Source organism: Hemiscyllium ocellatum, chromosome 9 (genome assembly GCF_020745735.1).
Source record: "Hemiscyllium ocellatum isolate sHemOce1 chromosome 9, sHemOce1.pat.X.cur, whole genome shotgun sequence".
NCBI classification, from domain to species: Eukaryota; Metazoa; Chordata; class Chondrichthyes; order Orectolobiformes; family Hemiscylliidae; genus Hemiscyllium; species Hemiscyllium ocellatum.
In genome coordinates this window covers 58,538,617-58,555,055 of record NC_083409.1, presented here as the reverse complement: position 1 = coordinate 58,555,055, position 16,439 = coordinate 58,538,617, and the positions used below count along the sequence as shown (strand labels likewise).

General features: G+C 38.6%; 1 protein-coding gene across 2 annotated transcripts in view; it reads right to left on the bottom strand.

Annotated features, from left to right (window-relative positions):
• pde4ba (phosphodiesterase 4B, cAMP-specific a) overlaps positions 1 to 16,439 on the bottom strand; it is a 197,560-nt gene that overhangs the window by 153,251 nt on the left and 27,870 nt on the right. The window contains exons 3-4 of one of the 2 annotated variants that reach the window (XM_060830384.1): positions 10,015 to 10,051; positions 8,622 to 8,692 (exon numbers count right to left, since the gene is read on the bottom strand). In XM_060830384.1, the coding sequence (XP_060686367.1) occupies positions 8,622 to 8,692; positions 10,015 to 10,051 (108 nt within the window). Of the gene's footprint in view, positions 1 to 8,621; positions 8,693 to 10,014; positions 10,052 to 16,439 lie in introns of those variants that run through there. The other variant, XM_060830386.1, reaches the window with a different exon arrangement.

Sequence of the window (16,439 nt, the reverse complement as noted above, 5' to 3'; positions counted from 1 at the left end):
TAAGGTGGAGGCACAAGTACATTGAGGAAGCAGGGAGGCTGCAGAAAGACTTGGTACAGTTAGGTGAGTGGGCAAAGAAGTGGCAGATGGAATACAATGTGGGAAAATGTGAAGTTATGTACTTTGGTTGGAAGAATAAAGGCGTCGACTAAACAGGGAAAGGCTTTAGCAATCTGAGGCACAAACAGATTTGGGAGTCCTCATTCAGAATTCTCTTAAGGCTAAATGCAGGTTCAGACGATGGTTAGGAAGGCAAATGCAATGTTAGCATTCATTTCAAGAGGACTAGAGTACAAGAGCAGAATTGTATTGCTGAGACTGTACTACGTTCTGGCCAGACCACATTTGGAATATGTTGAGCACTTATAGGCCCTTTATCTGTGGAAGGATGTGCTGGCATGGGTCGAGTTCTGAGGAGGTTTACAAGAATGAATCCAGGAATGAGGTCTTGTCATATGAGGAGCTGGATCAATGCAGTTTCGAATAATGAGGAGAAACCTGATTGAAACTTATAGAATCTTGAGACACCTGGATACAGCAGACGTGGAGAAGATGGTTCCACTTGTAGGAGAGACTAGGACTGGAAGGCACAACTTCAAAGTGAAGGGATGGCCCTTTGGAATGGAGATAAGAGGAATTTCTTCAGCCAGAGAGTGGTTACCCTGTGGATCTCATTGCTGTTGAAGGCTATGGAGGCCATGTCATTGAGTGTCTTTAAGAAATGTTGTTGATTGGTAAGGGGATCAGGGAGAAGGCAGGAGAATGCGGTTGAGAAACATATTAGCCACGATCGATGGGCTGAATGACTTAATTCTGCTCCAATATCTTATGGTCTAATTATATCATGAGTCAAAAATAGTTAATCAATACAAACTAAAGTCGTCAAGGGAGGTGTTATATTGTGACTGCAAATTGCAGGCTGAAAAATGGACACCAGAGTGATTCAGGACAATTTTGTCTGCAGCAAGTACATGTGGCTCATAAAGCTTCAGCTCAAAGTCAAAGAGCTGGAAGCCAAGCTACAAGCACTGCCCCAGTCTGATGCATTGCAAACTATCTGGACCTTTCAGAATACAATCACACCTCTCCCACCAATTCATCACCCACTGGCTAAAGAAATTTCACCTCACCTCAGTTCTAAAGGGTTGTCCCTTCATTCTGAGGCTATGGCTTCACGTCTTAGTCTTCTCTATTCGTGGAAACCTCTTCTGCACATTCACTCTATCCAGTCCTCTCATGTTTCTCGAAGTTTCAATTAGAAGCCTCTCACCCTTCTAAACTAAATAGTCTAGGCTTTCTGATTCAGTCCACAATCAGAGACAAGGTGGTGTGATTGGGAGTGAAGCAAATTTAAGAACATAAGAAATAGGAGGAGGGGTAAGCCATTCACCCCTTCGAGCCTGCTGTGCCATTCAATTAGATGATGGCCTGGCTGTCTTCTACTTAACACCATTTTCCAGTACTATCCTTGTACGTTTAAGGTCTTTATGTGGAAACCTATTAATTAATCTCATTGAATGTGCTCTAGAACTTAGCCTCCAGCCATCTGAGTGAAGAAGGACGATACAACAATGGTTTGTCAGATAGGTATGGCAGTAATCATAGGTGAATTCTACCTACATGTAGATTGGACAAGTCAGAATGACAAGCTATGGAGATGATTTCTGAGAGCAGTTATGAAACTGGCTCTTAGAGCAGCATATTCTTGAGCCAACCAGAGAATAGTTTTTTTTTGATTTGGTAACTTGCAATGAGACATGGTTTATTAATGATCTTATTATAAAGGTGCTCCTGCACAGCAGTGAAAATGATATGATTGCAAAATTAAATCAGTTTCAGAGGAAGAATAGAGGATCTAAGATTAGCATTTTAAAAGTAAATAAGGGAAGTTATGATGGCAAGAAGATCGAGCTGGTGAAATTAAACTTGGAAATAAAGTTAAAAGATAGGTCAATAGAGATGGGATTGAAGACATTTAAGGAGACATTTCATAAAAGTACATTCCACGAACGAAGAAAGACTTTAGGGGAAGAAAGCAATATCCAAAGATAAATAAGGAAGTTTAGACAGTATCAGCAAGATTAGTGACAGACCAAAAGATTGCCTAGAATATAAGAAAAGCCAACTGTGACTGAAAGAACAATGATGAAAAAATTAAAGTATAAGAGAAAATTGGATAGAAGTATCAAACAAAAAATGTTTCTACAGGCATTTAAAGGCAGAAAAGTAAAGGAAGTGTTGGTCCTCTCAGAACCTGAGAAACTGACAATGAGAAATAGGGAAATGGCAGATGAATTGAACAGACATTTTGTACCTATCTTCACTGCATACGATACAAATAACATCCCAAGAACAACTGTGAATAAAAAAGATGAAAGGGAGAGAGGATGCGAAAACAATTACAGGATGGAGGGAAGGGATATATAAACCTACAAAGTAAAAGGATGTGGCAGCATTGCAGGGCAACTATTTTAATCATGATACCTGGATAAAAAGCATAGGAAAACAGCAACAAACAATGTCACAGGGAAATAAATGGTAAAAAGACAAAATTAATGGTTCTTTACTTAAATGCACATAGGAAGAAGAATAGAATAATTGAATTAATGGGACAAATGAAGGTTAATGTTTATGATCTTATTGCCATTACAGACAAAGAGGTCAAAGTTGCCAATTAAATATTCAGAAGATACGACTTCTTGAAAAGGACGAACAGGAAGGGTGGGTGGTGGGGTAGCTTCATTATTCTGAGTTGGAATAAGTATGATAGCAATAAATGATCTTGGATTAAATATAGCATCAATGTGGTTGGAGATAAGAAATGACAAGGGGAAGATGGCATATAGAAGAATATCCTATAGCTCACCTGTTTTGTAGGTCAAAGAATGAAAAATGAGATAATGAGGGAAAGTTTAAAAAGTACACCAATCATGGGTGACCTCAATTTTCATGCAGATTGGCAAAATTAAATTGGTAAAGGTACCCAAGAGGAAGCATTTATAAAGAGTAAGCGAGACCATTTCCTGGGACAATAGTTTGTGAATCTAACCAGAGATCAAGCTATTTTGGACCTGGCAATGTATAATGAAGCTAGTTGGTGACTTCAAAGTGACAGAACCCCTAAGGTAGGAGTGACCAGAATTAAGAATTCAGTTTGAGAGCGACAAACTTCTGTTAGAAGCAACTGTGCGAAACTTAAACAAGTACAATCACATAGTGATAAGAGCTGACTTGGTTGGAGTGCACAGGGAAAGGAGTTTAACAGAAAAGACAATTGAGGAACAGTGGCTGATATTTGAGAAAATAGTTTATGTCTCATAGCAAAGATATATCCCATCTAGGAAGGATATTAACCAAGGAAGTGAAGGATAGTATCAAATTGAAGGTACAAACATACTCAGTCCTCTTTGGCGCATTGCAAGTTTTAAACTTCACAAAATGTTACCAAGATATAATAAAGGAGGGAGAAAATAAAACTAGCATGTTGTATAAAAATGGACATAAACAGCTTCTTTCAATACATATAAAAAGGAAACATGGCACCAAAGTGAACTGAGGTGGCTTAGAGAACAAGGCAAGGGAAATAATAATGTTGTACCATGACCTGACAAAGCACCTGATTAATGGTACCAGATATTAATTGCATTCCAAAAGTACTAAAACACAAAGGGTTTGAGGTGCTGGTGGGGGCAAGGGCAATTGAAGGAAATACCCACAATAATAATCATGAGAGAAAAGATATTCTGAAAAATAATTGGCATAAAGTCCCCCGGGCATGATGGAATGCATCCCTGGATTGTAAAATAGTTTACTGACAGATATTAGTAGATTAATTAAGTAGGCAAAAAGTTGACAAATGGGGTATGATGTGGGAGAATGTGAAGTTATTCATTTTGGAAGGGATAACAAAAGAAAAAAGAGAGTACTAACAAAAGAAAAGAAGTTTAAATGGAGAAAAACTGCAAGAAGCTCTAAAACAAAAGGACTTAGGTTTATTTGTGCATGAAACACAGAAAGCTAGCGCACAGATGCAGCAGGTAATCAGGGAGGCTACTAGAATGTCAAGGTAAACAGCGTTTAAGAGACAGATAATCTAACTGGAACTTAAGTGATGTTAGTAAGACCACATCTGGAGTACTGAGAACAGTTTTGGTCCCCTTATTTAAGGAGAGATATAATTTCATTGGAGGCAGTTCAGAGAAGCTTCAATAGGATGAATCCTGGTATGGAGAGACTGTCTTATGAGCAAATGTTAAATATGGTAAACACGGAGGATATTTCCCCTCAAGGAAAGTCTATGACCAGATGGCATAGTCTCAAAATAAAGGGTACTAATTAAAGACTGACTTGAGGAGGCATTTCTCCCTTCAGAGGATAGAGCATCTCTGGAGCTCCTTGCCACAGAGAGTTGTAAGGGCAAAGTACTTGCGTATATTTAAGGCTGAGGTAGATTCTTGAACATTAAGTCAGTCAAGGGTTACAGGAAAAAGCAGGAAATTGGATGCAATGACTGTCAGGTCAGCCATGATCTCATTAAATGGTGCAGCAACTTGAAGGGTTGAACAGCCTAATCCTATTACTTATTTAAAAGAAGGAGCTACGGAGATAATGGATTCATCAGTAATAATAATGTTTCAAGAATTTTCAGATTTGGGTGAAGTCACAGAAGACTGGAAAACTGTGAATTTAACACCTTTATTCATAAAGGAAGAGACACACATACAAAAAAACTGGTAACTATAGGTCTATTAGCTTCATTTCTGTCACTGGAAAAATATTGAAGTCTACTATAAAGGATGCAATGGCTTAACGTTTTGAAATACCTCATAAAAGAAAGCAGTCAACATGACTTTATGAAGGGGAAATCATGCCTGACAAATTTATTACAAAGCAGGATAGATAAAGGGAACCAGTAAATGTAACTTAATTCGGTTTCCAAATGGCATTCATTAAGGTACTGCTACCCTTTACAATCTTGGCTGATGCCAAGCATAGATACAATTCAGCCCATTCTCAACTGGTGCTCTTGTGGAGCAGATGATAAGGCTGCTGAAGGGGTGGTCCCTATGGAGATTTGGTTGTGGGGTTACGCAACTGTCTTTCAGTACAATTCAGATAGAATGTACTACATAATCTTTACATGTTGTTCTGTACAACTAGAGTAGGCAACACGGATGGACTCTGAAGAGCAAGTAGAGCAGCAGCACATTTCTGAGGATGATGATGAGGACAATCAACAGGTGGTACATCACCTTTACCATGATTCAGCAGTGCCGTGTCAGGCACAAGAAGCCAGACAGGACTTAATGGACAACTGCTTCTGATTGATTGATCTGAAAGTGAAAATTCATCAGTTGCAAATTTATCATTAAGTAACTCCTGATTAACCCCAGAAGCAAATGCAACTTTTTATTGTTTGTTTTCTCTTTGCTCTTCATATTGTTCAAGAAACGTTCACCATTTCAATTGTTTAAAAGCTTTCCAACATGTAATGCTCCCACACTGAACAATGACAAGATGTTCAACAATGCTAGGCATTAAAGAAAAAGTCATGCTTATTTAGACAGTGTTCTAACATTGTATGGTCACTAAGAACAAGCAGTCTGTACAGTTTCATTTTTAATAGCTGCCATTACAGTGGCAGTTGATTAGACAGGTGGCAAAAAGAAAGTTAAAATACCATTATGAGCTTCTAATTCAAATGTCATGTCACTCACATCACTAGTGCCCACAGAAACTTTTCCTTTTCATTTATCATTTCCCTCCCATAAGTGCACAGCAAAGGGCTACTTGTGGTTTATAGTGATTGATCTGCTTTAGAGCTGGGCACCAACATCAGTCCTGGAATGTCCAGGAAGTGATGAACACTTTTGCCACTGGTGAGCATACAAGATAAAATACTCCCCACTTGCCTGGAGGAGTGGAGCCCCAATAACACTCAAGAGGCTTGACACCATTCAGGACAAAGCAGTCCACTTGATTGGAACTACACCCACAAACATCCATCCCTCCACCAGCAATGCTCCATAGCAACAGTGTGTATTATCTGAAAAACACACTGCAGAAATTCACCAAAGATCTTCAGACAGCACCTTTGAAACCCACAACCACTTCCATCGAGAAGAACAAACATTGAGAACATCACCAACTTCAACTTTCCCTCCAAGCCACTCACCATGCTGACTTGGAAATATCATCGCTGTTTGACTGTCACTAGGTCAAAATCATAGAATTCTCTCCCTAATGGTATTGTGGGTCAATCCACAGCAGGTAGCCTGCAGTGGTTCAAGAAGACAGATCACCACCACTGTCTCAAGGACAATTACGGGTGGGCAATGAAAACATGGATCCACTACTTTATGTCATTTATATAAATGATTTGGATGTGAATATAGGAGGTATGGTTAGTATTTTGCAGATGACACCAAAATTGGTGATGTAATGGACAGTGAAAAAGGTTATCTCAGACACCAATGGGATCTTGATCAGAAGAGCCAATGGGTCGAGGAGTGGCAGATGGAGTTTATTCAGATAAATGTGAGGCGTTGCATTTTGGAAAGGCAAATCAGGACAGGACTTATACACTTAATGGTAAGGTCAATGGGGAGTGTTGCCGAACAAAGAGACCTTGGAGTGCAGGTTCATAGTTCCTTGAAAGTGGAGTCATAGGTAAATAGAATAGTGAAGGTGGTGTTGATACGCTTGCCTTTATTGATCAGTGCATCGAGTATAAGAGTTGGGAGGTTATGTTGTGGCTATACAGGACATTGGTTAGGCCACTATTGGAATACTGTTTGCAATTCTGATTTCCCTCCCAAAGGAAGGGTGTTGTGAAACTTGAAAGGGTTCAGAAAAGATTTACAAGCATGTTGCCAGGGATGAGGATTTGAGCTATTGAGAGAGGCTGAATTGGCTGGGGCTTTCTTCCCTCGAGCACTAGTGGCTGAGGGGTGACCTCACAGAGGTTTATAAAATCATGAGGGACATGGATGATAAACAGACAAAATCTTTTTCCTGGAGTGGGGGAGTCCAGAACCAGAGGGCATAGGTTTAAGGTGAGAAGGGAAAGATTTAGAAGGATCCTAAGGGACATCTTTTCTACATGGAAGGTGATGCATATATAGAATGAGCTGCCAGAGGAAGTGATGGAGACTGGTACAATTACAACGTTTAAAAAGCATCTGGATGAGTACATAGGCAGGTAGGATTTAGAAGGATATGGGATAAATGCTGGAAAATGGGACTAGATTTATTTAGGATATTTGGTCAGCATGAATGAGTTGGATATCTCTATGGCTCTATGATTATGTGATCTGTGTTATGCATAGTAAACTTGTAGCTATAACAATTGGAAATTAAAAGTAATCAGTATAATTGAGCTTTATTCTGATTGCACATAGATAATGTTCGCGAAAAGGAAATTTGAACTTCTCGTTATTATCTAAAAGATCACTTGAGACATTTCATTTAAAGATATTTACTGCGGCAAACACTAAAAGCAGTTCCGATGAAACACTGCTTTTGTAGGCAAACTTTACTTTAAACTGTAGAACAGGACTATTAATGCAATTATGGGGAAAAGAATAACACAAGCAGATTTATGTTAAATGGTCCTTTTTAGTAGATTTTCAACTCTTGTAGAATTAGTCTAAAATGATTCTTCAACTCCAAGGGTTTACTGTAGATCCCTTCCATTCTCAGCATGGAAATAATTAGCTCTAGGCCTGCTTTCAAGTTGTGAGCTTTACAGGAGACTTATCCCTCTAAAACCCTGATTATTTTCCAGCATCATCTTAATTCCCCATAAAGATTGGTGTTTCCAATCTGAGCACAAGCTTACATCTGCACTCCAGCCTGATTCATGATTGAAACTTTCAGTGTTTAGCTGGTCTCAAACATGAGTTATTAAAGGAGGACCAGGAGTGGACTATTTGGCCCTTTTATCTTATATTCAATAAGATCAAGGCTGATCCCTTGCAAACTCCCTCCACAGATAAGCTGACCCAACTGTGGATGGTGATGGACTGTATCTCAATATATTGCAGATGCTGGAAATCTGAAATAAAAGCTGAAAATTCCTGAGATATGCAGATAGGAAAGAATATGTACTTTCTCTTCTAATGTGTTGCTATAGACAGTCAGGTGCCTCCCATCTTTATCTTGTTAGTCTGATGTCCTCAAATTTTAAAATGACCTGTATCGACACAAGAATATTTTGCAAAGGGAATTAAAACAGCTAATACAATAAATATGCTTGTATTGAGATGCGACAGAAATATGCTGAAATGTTGACCTGAGCTGTCTCTCAAACCTGCCTCTACTTCCTGGTGAGCCATTCAAGACTTAGGAAATGCAAGGTTCCATGTTTTACTCAAGAACCAAGATTCAAAACTATTTTAAAATGGCTTGTAGGTAACTTCTAAGGACATTGGTAAATGCCTGTCTGCACCTAATTATTAAATCCTGACTTAGATTTAGACGCATATGCTTCTTTGCAACATGCAAATACTTCTAGTAATCCAGATATTGGAACATCTACAATATTATTTTAAATACCACAAATTATCAGCTCCCACCTGCTCTCAGGGTTCCCATTAAATAACATTTGTCAAGTGGCTTACTTGCTTGATCCTCCATGAATGTTTGTTAGTACCGAGAAATTGCTCCTTACACTTCGCAAGCTGGCCAGTACCTAAAACAAAAGTGCACTATGGTTTATTCATGCAATTTAAAGGTTACTTCGTCCAGATAATTCAGCATGTAGAAGTGTTTATTGATTGAAAATTGGATCAGCAATGTGAATGAGGTGCTAGGTTCAAATACCCTTAAGGCAACTAGCTGAACAGCAGTCATAGTGCAATACTCATGTGCACTGAGAATGAAAGTGAGCTGCAGGAACACTATTAGCCCATTCTATGTGATTGGAGATTACCTATTTCACCCCAGTGAGCCAAGGGAAGTCAGGAGAAAACAGATTCATTCAGATTCTATGCTTAAATGTCAACCAGCCATACTTATGGGAAAACATGCTATGTGGACACACTGCCCTCCAGCAACTGTTGCTAAATCACGTCCATTGACCTCACCCAGTGACCAGGGTTGGAATTTCCCAAATATAAAACAGATAAGCACTTAGTTATGACATCTAACAACACACTGATTATTGTGGGGATTTCTTACAATGAAACATTTTTAGCATTAAAAGGCATATGTTGTTAGTGCAAATCTTAATATGCCGACTGAGTTTCAAAGGGACATACAATGCACTTCAATACACTTCTGGGGAATGCACTAGAAGTACTGGTGTCAAGTGAAGGATGGTATAACATCACATGAACAATCACCATCAAACTCCATCTGTGTGTTTGTTGGGCAATTGACAAAAGTAGTCTAGAAAAATCTGTCCACTATTTAGGTAGGGTACTATTAATCAACTACCACCTTTATGTTTATTTCTCGCAAGAGACAAGATGAAAATTACAAGCCATTTATTTTTTCAGCTGTGAGGAAGAAACTAAATAATTGGAGATGTCTTCTTGAGAAGGAAGTAGTAAACTATCAGAGGGAAAATGTCAGAAGTCAGACGACACCAAGTTATAGTACAACAGGTTTATTTGAAATCATCAAGGTTTCAGAGTGCTGCTCCTTCATCAGATGAAGACTTCATCTGACAAAGGGACAACACTCCAAAACCTTGTGATTTCAAACAAACCTGTTGTACTGTAACCTGGTGTCGCCTGACTTCTGACTGTCCACCCCAGTCCAACACCAGCACCCCCATATCAGCGGAAATATAGACCTGGAGATCACATGTGCACAGGTGCTCAGTGTCAACCTTCGGAGTGGCATTCTCAGCATTCTGAGAACAGGCTGTCTGGTTGCTATACCAGTGATACAGTAACAGGATGAAGGAAAGAAAGAATATCTGATGTGAAAGATAGTACATATGCTTAACTAAAAGTTCAGCAAATATGCCCCTTTTTTATTACAACAGAAATTAAAAATTAAACTTACCTGAGCAAATGGTGTAACTATCAAGTCATCTCCATGTCTGGAAATATAAAATGAAATAAAAGCAAGTCAATTATTTTATACAGTCACAAACATTTTACAATTATTAGACTTCATTCAGCATTAATCCATGAAATATTTATATATTAGGCATTTCTCAACTCTTCTAATTTTATTTTACAATGATTAGAATCCTAAAGATTAATAGAAATAAATTAGGTTAGAAATCCTTGGTAGGGTGCTACTATTTCTCTACTATACCACCTCTGCTCATAGGCACCACAATCAAATTCAGTTTGGTCATCTCAACCTCAGGATAGTTAAATCATAGTTAAAATTCACAATTAATGTTCAACTTTCATCCCGTGACTTGAATGCCTGACACATTCATAGACTAATGAACAATTTTTAAAAAGGTATTACTGACTTAAAATGACTGCTGCGATCACCTGAAAAGCCCATGCAGCCCATTTGGATTATGCAAATATAGCTGTACTGGAATGCCCATTTTAATTAAGAGGCACTGAAATGATATTTCAAGGATTTCACATCTTTTGTTTCACTCAAACTTGCATGAAAAATTCACATATTGAGCTGAAGGGTTGCCTGCAACTTGGAGTAAAACAATGCCACAGACACCAGAATCTACAAAGGAATAATGCAAAGAGAAAGCAACATGGGCTATTTACAGCAAGGACCCTGAAAGCTTTTCTCTCTTCTCTTTCAAACTCAGGAACTAGCTGATAAAGAGCAACTTGAAACAATAAAACCTAATTACTGAGAATTCCAAGCTTCACCACCATCATCATCTTTCTTATAAAATTTTATTAACAATGCTTGTGTGCGTGTGCGTTTCTTATGTTTTCAATAGGTAATAAAGCTCCACTTGCTTTACTCAAGAAAACCTGGCATTGGCTCCTCTTCACTTCTAATCTGGTTAACTAAGTTCAGCTAAAGTGTCAAAAACAGAAATTGCTGTAAAACATCAGCAGGTCTGGCAGCATCTGTACAGGGAAAGCAGGTTTTGGGTCCAGTGACTCTTCTTCAAAACACTTTTGTCTTCTGTCTTGAAAGCGGGTCACTGGACCCGAAACATTAACTCTGGTTTCTCACCACAGATGATGACAGATATGCTGTGTTTTTCCCAGTAATTTCTGTTTCTGTTTCAGATTTCCAGCATCAGCAGTTCTTTGGAGGAATTTTTGCGACGTTAAAGTGAGATAGCCAAGTGCTAGAAGAGTTTTTTTTAAAAAATCAACCAATTAAAAGAAAGTTAGCAGTGGAGCTACCTTTGATTGGAACAAGGTACATGGAGCAGCCATGTGGTGGACCCTGTCTGAAAGAATTGATTTATGAAGAACTGGGGTATTAAGCTAATGAAAGGGCAGTTGAGAGGGAACCTTACACATAAAATACTAAATGGTTGAACCCAGAGCATCATTACCTTACAGGCTCAAACTAGTGAAAAGCAAATTTAAGATATCAAAAAAAACATTTCAGCAATTGAAATACTCTGATAAACAACTTAGAGGTGACCAAAGCTGCAGTCGTTCGGTTAATTCTTCCCAGGAGCAGCCCTTTATATCCTGGGGTGATGTTTGTGATGTCTGATAACCCTTTTAATTACAAGCCAAAACTTGTTTTTTTTTTTTAAAAAGAGCCACTTTAACAGGGCTTTCTTAAATTAAGAAATAAAAAAAGTTTACTAATTACTGCATGCAAGAAGAAATACAAACTCAACACATAAAGCAGAGAAGAATGCAAAATGATAAAATTCTTATGTGTGGATTAATTTCTGAAATGTTCATGAAGACTAGATGGTTGAACATTGTAGGTGTTGAAGTAGAGGTTACTGGTCGTGTTGATGCTGATACTTAATTTCATATTTAAATTAGTTTCATGATCCTTGGTTTTGTAGATTGGTTGAGATTCTGTTGTTCTGATTCCTTCGATTGAGATTGAATTCTAGCATTCAGAGTGAGACAGAGATCTTTTGTTGTCTTGTTTCTCATGTGTCTGGCTGCTAGCTAGCTGATGTCTAGAATTCATTGTAAGAGAGAATCTTTGTCACCAACACAGGGATGACTAGGGGATAGTTCTTTGGCTGGAACCCTCACAGCACACTAATGCTTAACCCAGGTTCGTACACACAAAAATGTTCATCCCATGAGCACAGTCCAGTAGAATTGAAACTATTTTTTAGTCCCTTTCCTTATATATTCTTCAAAGGGAATGTGGGGCATATCCATAGGGAGCGACTCGATTTTGAGCAGAGGTTTTATCAGCTATTTGTTATCCTTGCCATTACAGTGTCACAGTCCAGTCTGAGTGAGTTTTTTTTTGACACCTTCAGTTATTACATCCCATTTGTCCACTTTTTTTTGTCGGTCAGCCACTTAATTGACACTTGCAGTTATCACTACAGCAGTCCTCTTTAAAAAGAACACCACATTTGGAATTAAGGGCTGAAATCACCCTTTGGGATTCCAACCCATCAGTGTAACAAAATATAAATTATTCTTAATACTAATGTTTTTGGTAGGAAATTGAAGCAAATACTTAAGCCATTTAAAAGACTGTTTGATGCATTAATAAAGTGCTTTACAACTCTAGGGGCAGATTTTTCCCCTCTTGGGGTGTGGTAAAAAGGGTGAGAAAGTGGAGCAAATATGGACAGAAAATCAGAATTTATGTAATCTTCCCCTCTCTCTTAAATGCAACTTTAGAATCTTGCAATTGAGCGGCAACTACCTTGTTTCTACGAAACTGTAACTTTTGAAAAACACAAGTGCCTTTCTACACAACTTCAAATTCACAAAGTCATATAGTACAGAGCAGCCCTTCAGCCCATTAAGTTTGTACAACCATGTCATTCCTCAAGAAACAATGTGCAAATTCCCAATATATAAATCAGAGTGGGGCTCAAATGTTTACAATTTATACCAATGACAATGATACAAGCAAAGACATTGTATCCAAATTTGAAGAAGAAATCAAAAAAAGTTAAGAAGGTAGAAGGAATCAAAAGAAGGTTGCACATGGATATAAATAAATAATAAAAATAATAATAATAATTTTAAAAAAAATATTAACCAGCACATATAGGACCAGGAGTAAGCCAGTTGATCAAGAGGTCCATGCTTCCTGCATTTTGTTTCTATTACTTAATGTAAAAACACACATTAAGTAATAGAAACAAAATGCAGGGAGCATACACGTCACTGTTCTATTTTATTTATAGCATAAATCAAATATTAATGCAACTTTGCCTTAAATAAAACTTATCAGCAGTCAGCCTTCTCACTTGCTCCCTCAATTGACTGCTCAGACATTGCAGAGATTGCAATACCACAGTAAAATTTCTGCTTTTCAGGTATATAAGTTTTGCCAATTTATCAAATGCTGGTTCAAATAAAATTTGCTACATTAATATTAATTACAATAATAGTATTAATCAAATGGATATGGAGAGAATAATTCTGAAGTTCAGAGGGATTTAGAAGTTCTGATACATGAGTCATAGGAAGTTGGTATGCAGACACAGTATGTAGAAAAGGCGGCTAATGGAATACTGTTAATTATTATGAGAAGAATTGAATGTTAAAGACAGAATACTACACTTCAAATAAACAGGGCATTGATGAGACCACATCTTAAATAATGATGAGCATTTTTGATTTTCTCATTTAAGGAGGTTGGCAAACATGGTACCACTGTTTAAGAAGGGTGGTAAAGACAAGCCAGGAAACCATAGACCGGTGAGCCTGAACTCGGTGGTGGGCAAGTTGTTGGAAGGAATCCTGAGGGACAGGATGTACACGTATTTGGAAAGGCAAGGACTGATTCAGGATAGTCAACATGGCTTTGGGCGTGGGAAATCATGTCTCATAAACTTGATTGAGTTTTCTGAAGAAGTAACAAAGATGATTGATGAGGGCAGAGCAGTAGATGTGATCGATATGGACATCATTAAGGCATTTGACAAGGTTCCCCATGGGAGACTGATTAGCAAGGTTAGATCTCATAGAATACAGGGAGAACTAGCCATTTGGATACAGAACTGGCAGAGGGTGGTGGTGGAGAGTTGTTTTTCAGACTGGAGGCCTGTGACTAGTGGAGTGCCACAAGGATTGGTGCTGGGTCCTCTACTTTTTGTCATTTACATAAATTATTTGGATGCGAGCATTAGAGGTACAGTTAGTAAGTTAGGCCACTGTTGGAATACTGCATGTAATTCTGGTCTCCTTCCTATTGGAAAGATGTTATGAAACCTGAAAGGGTTCAGAAAAGATTTATAAGGATGTTGCCAGGGTTGGAGGATCTGAGCTATAGGGAGAGGCTGAACAGGCTGGGGCTGTTTAACCTGGAGCATCGGAGGCTGAAGGGTGACCTTATAGAGGTTTACAAAATTATGAGGGGCATGGATAGGATATATAGACAAAGTCTTTTCCCTGGGGTCAGGGAGTCCAGAACAGAGGGCATAGATTTAGGGTGAGAGGGGAAAAGAAATAAAAGAGACCTAAGGGGCAACTTTTTCACGTAGAGGGTAGTACATGTATGGAATGAGCTGCCAGAGGATGTGGTGGAGGCTGGTACAATTGCAACATTTAAGAGGCATTTGGATGGGTATATGAATAGGAAGGGTTTGGAGGAATATGGGCCGGGTGCTGGCAAGTGGGACTAGATTGGGTTGGGATGTCTGGTCGGCATGGACAGGTTGAACCAAAGGGTGTTTCCATGCTGTACATCTTTATGACTCTATGAGGGATGTAAAAGTGTTAGAGATGATTCAAAGGAGGTCTATTAGATTGATACCTAGATTGAATGGGCTGTCTCACGAGGACAAGTTTGACAGACTAGGCTTGATTCCATTAGAGTTTAAAAGAGTGGGAGATGTTTTCATTGAAGGTCCTGAATGATCTTGACAAGTGGACATGGAAAGGATGTTTCCTCTTGGAGACAATTTCAGAACTAATGGGCATTGTTTTAAAAATTACGAGTCACCCCTTTGAAGCAGAAATAAGTTGAACCTTCTTCAAACTAAATTTTATGGGATTTAAGTATTTTCTGCCTCAGAAGGCAGTGAAGGTGGGGTAGATTCTTGTTGGGCCAAGGAATCAAGGGTTACCCAGGAGTAGATGGGAAAGTAGAACTTGAAACACATTTAGATCAGCCACAATATCACTGAAGGGCAGAACAGACCTCAAAGGCCAAACAGACTATGCTCCCATTTAATATGTTTGCATCCACTCTATTTTTTATGCCAATGGCTTGTTTTCAGGAGGAACCAGAGATTGATGTGGCATCTTCCAATCCTTGACCAATAAATGCATCTGGGATATAACGCATTCTGTTTTTTCTGAATAACAGCTATTTATCGTTCCTCAGTGAGATGAGTCAAGCATCTTGAGCAATAGGATTCTGTACTTTTGTCGACTTCCTCCTGGTGAAAGTTGCTTTCAACTGCATCCACATTGCTTTGAAAATGACCTATCATGTGTAGACTTTGTCAACAGAAAAAACTGCCACTCTAACACTGTTCAAAGTTGTACATGACCAATGATGCCAAATTCTGGTTGTCTGCACCAGATATCCTGGAAGCATCCAAGACTCCTACACACTACAGAACTGATGTTTCTGCCTGGTTTCAAAATTTTCAGGTTATAAAAGTATGGCGGTTGCGAGACAAGGACTACCCCATTCCATCATGACTTATGACATCTTTATGAAACTGTCAGACCAATGCAGAATGAAGACGCAATGCTGTTAATGCTCACACAAAGGCCATAGTGGGACATTTCATAGGTCTCAAGATGAGGTTTCATTGCCTGCACTGATTTGGCAAGGCTTCGCAGTACTCGCAGAAAAGATGTGCCATATTTATTGTGGCATGCTGTGCCCTTCAGAACTAGAGTCAACAAAGTTGAAACTGCCCTTGATGCAGAGGAATTAGGGATCAGTAATCTTCAGAGGATGTAGATATGGATGAGGATCAGAACACTAATTAGGAAGACCATCCAAGACAGTATGACAGAGTGGTGTCATCAAATCAAGAAGCCAGAGATAAACTAATTGAAACTTACTTCCAGGATGAATGCACTGATTTGGACTTTGTTTAACTGTTTAAATTCAGTGGGTAATCTTGTCAGCAGCTTCTGCTGAGTGCAACAAAGGTGGACCTCGTTTTTTTCCTTGAATTTTACTGTTGCTGAATAAATTTCTTGTATTCTGATTGTACATTTGATATCTTCAGCTGACCCCACTTTTAATTATGAGTTCTACTGAATGTTAGGGAGAAAGCAGCAGTGACTAAGACTGACATTAAGCTTAAACAACATTTGATGCTTATGTCTGGATATCATATCCAAGCATTGTGCAGTAAAATCTATCATGACAGCCAACAGATTAAGAGTAATCCTGAAGAATTG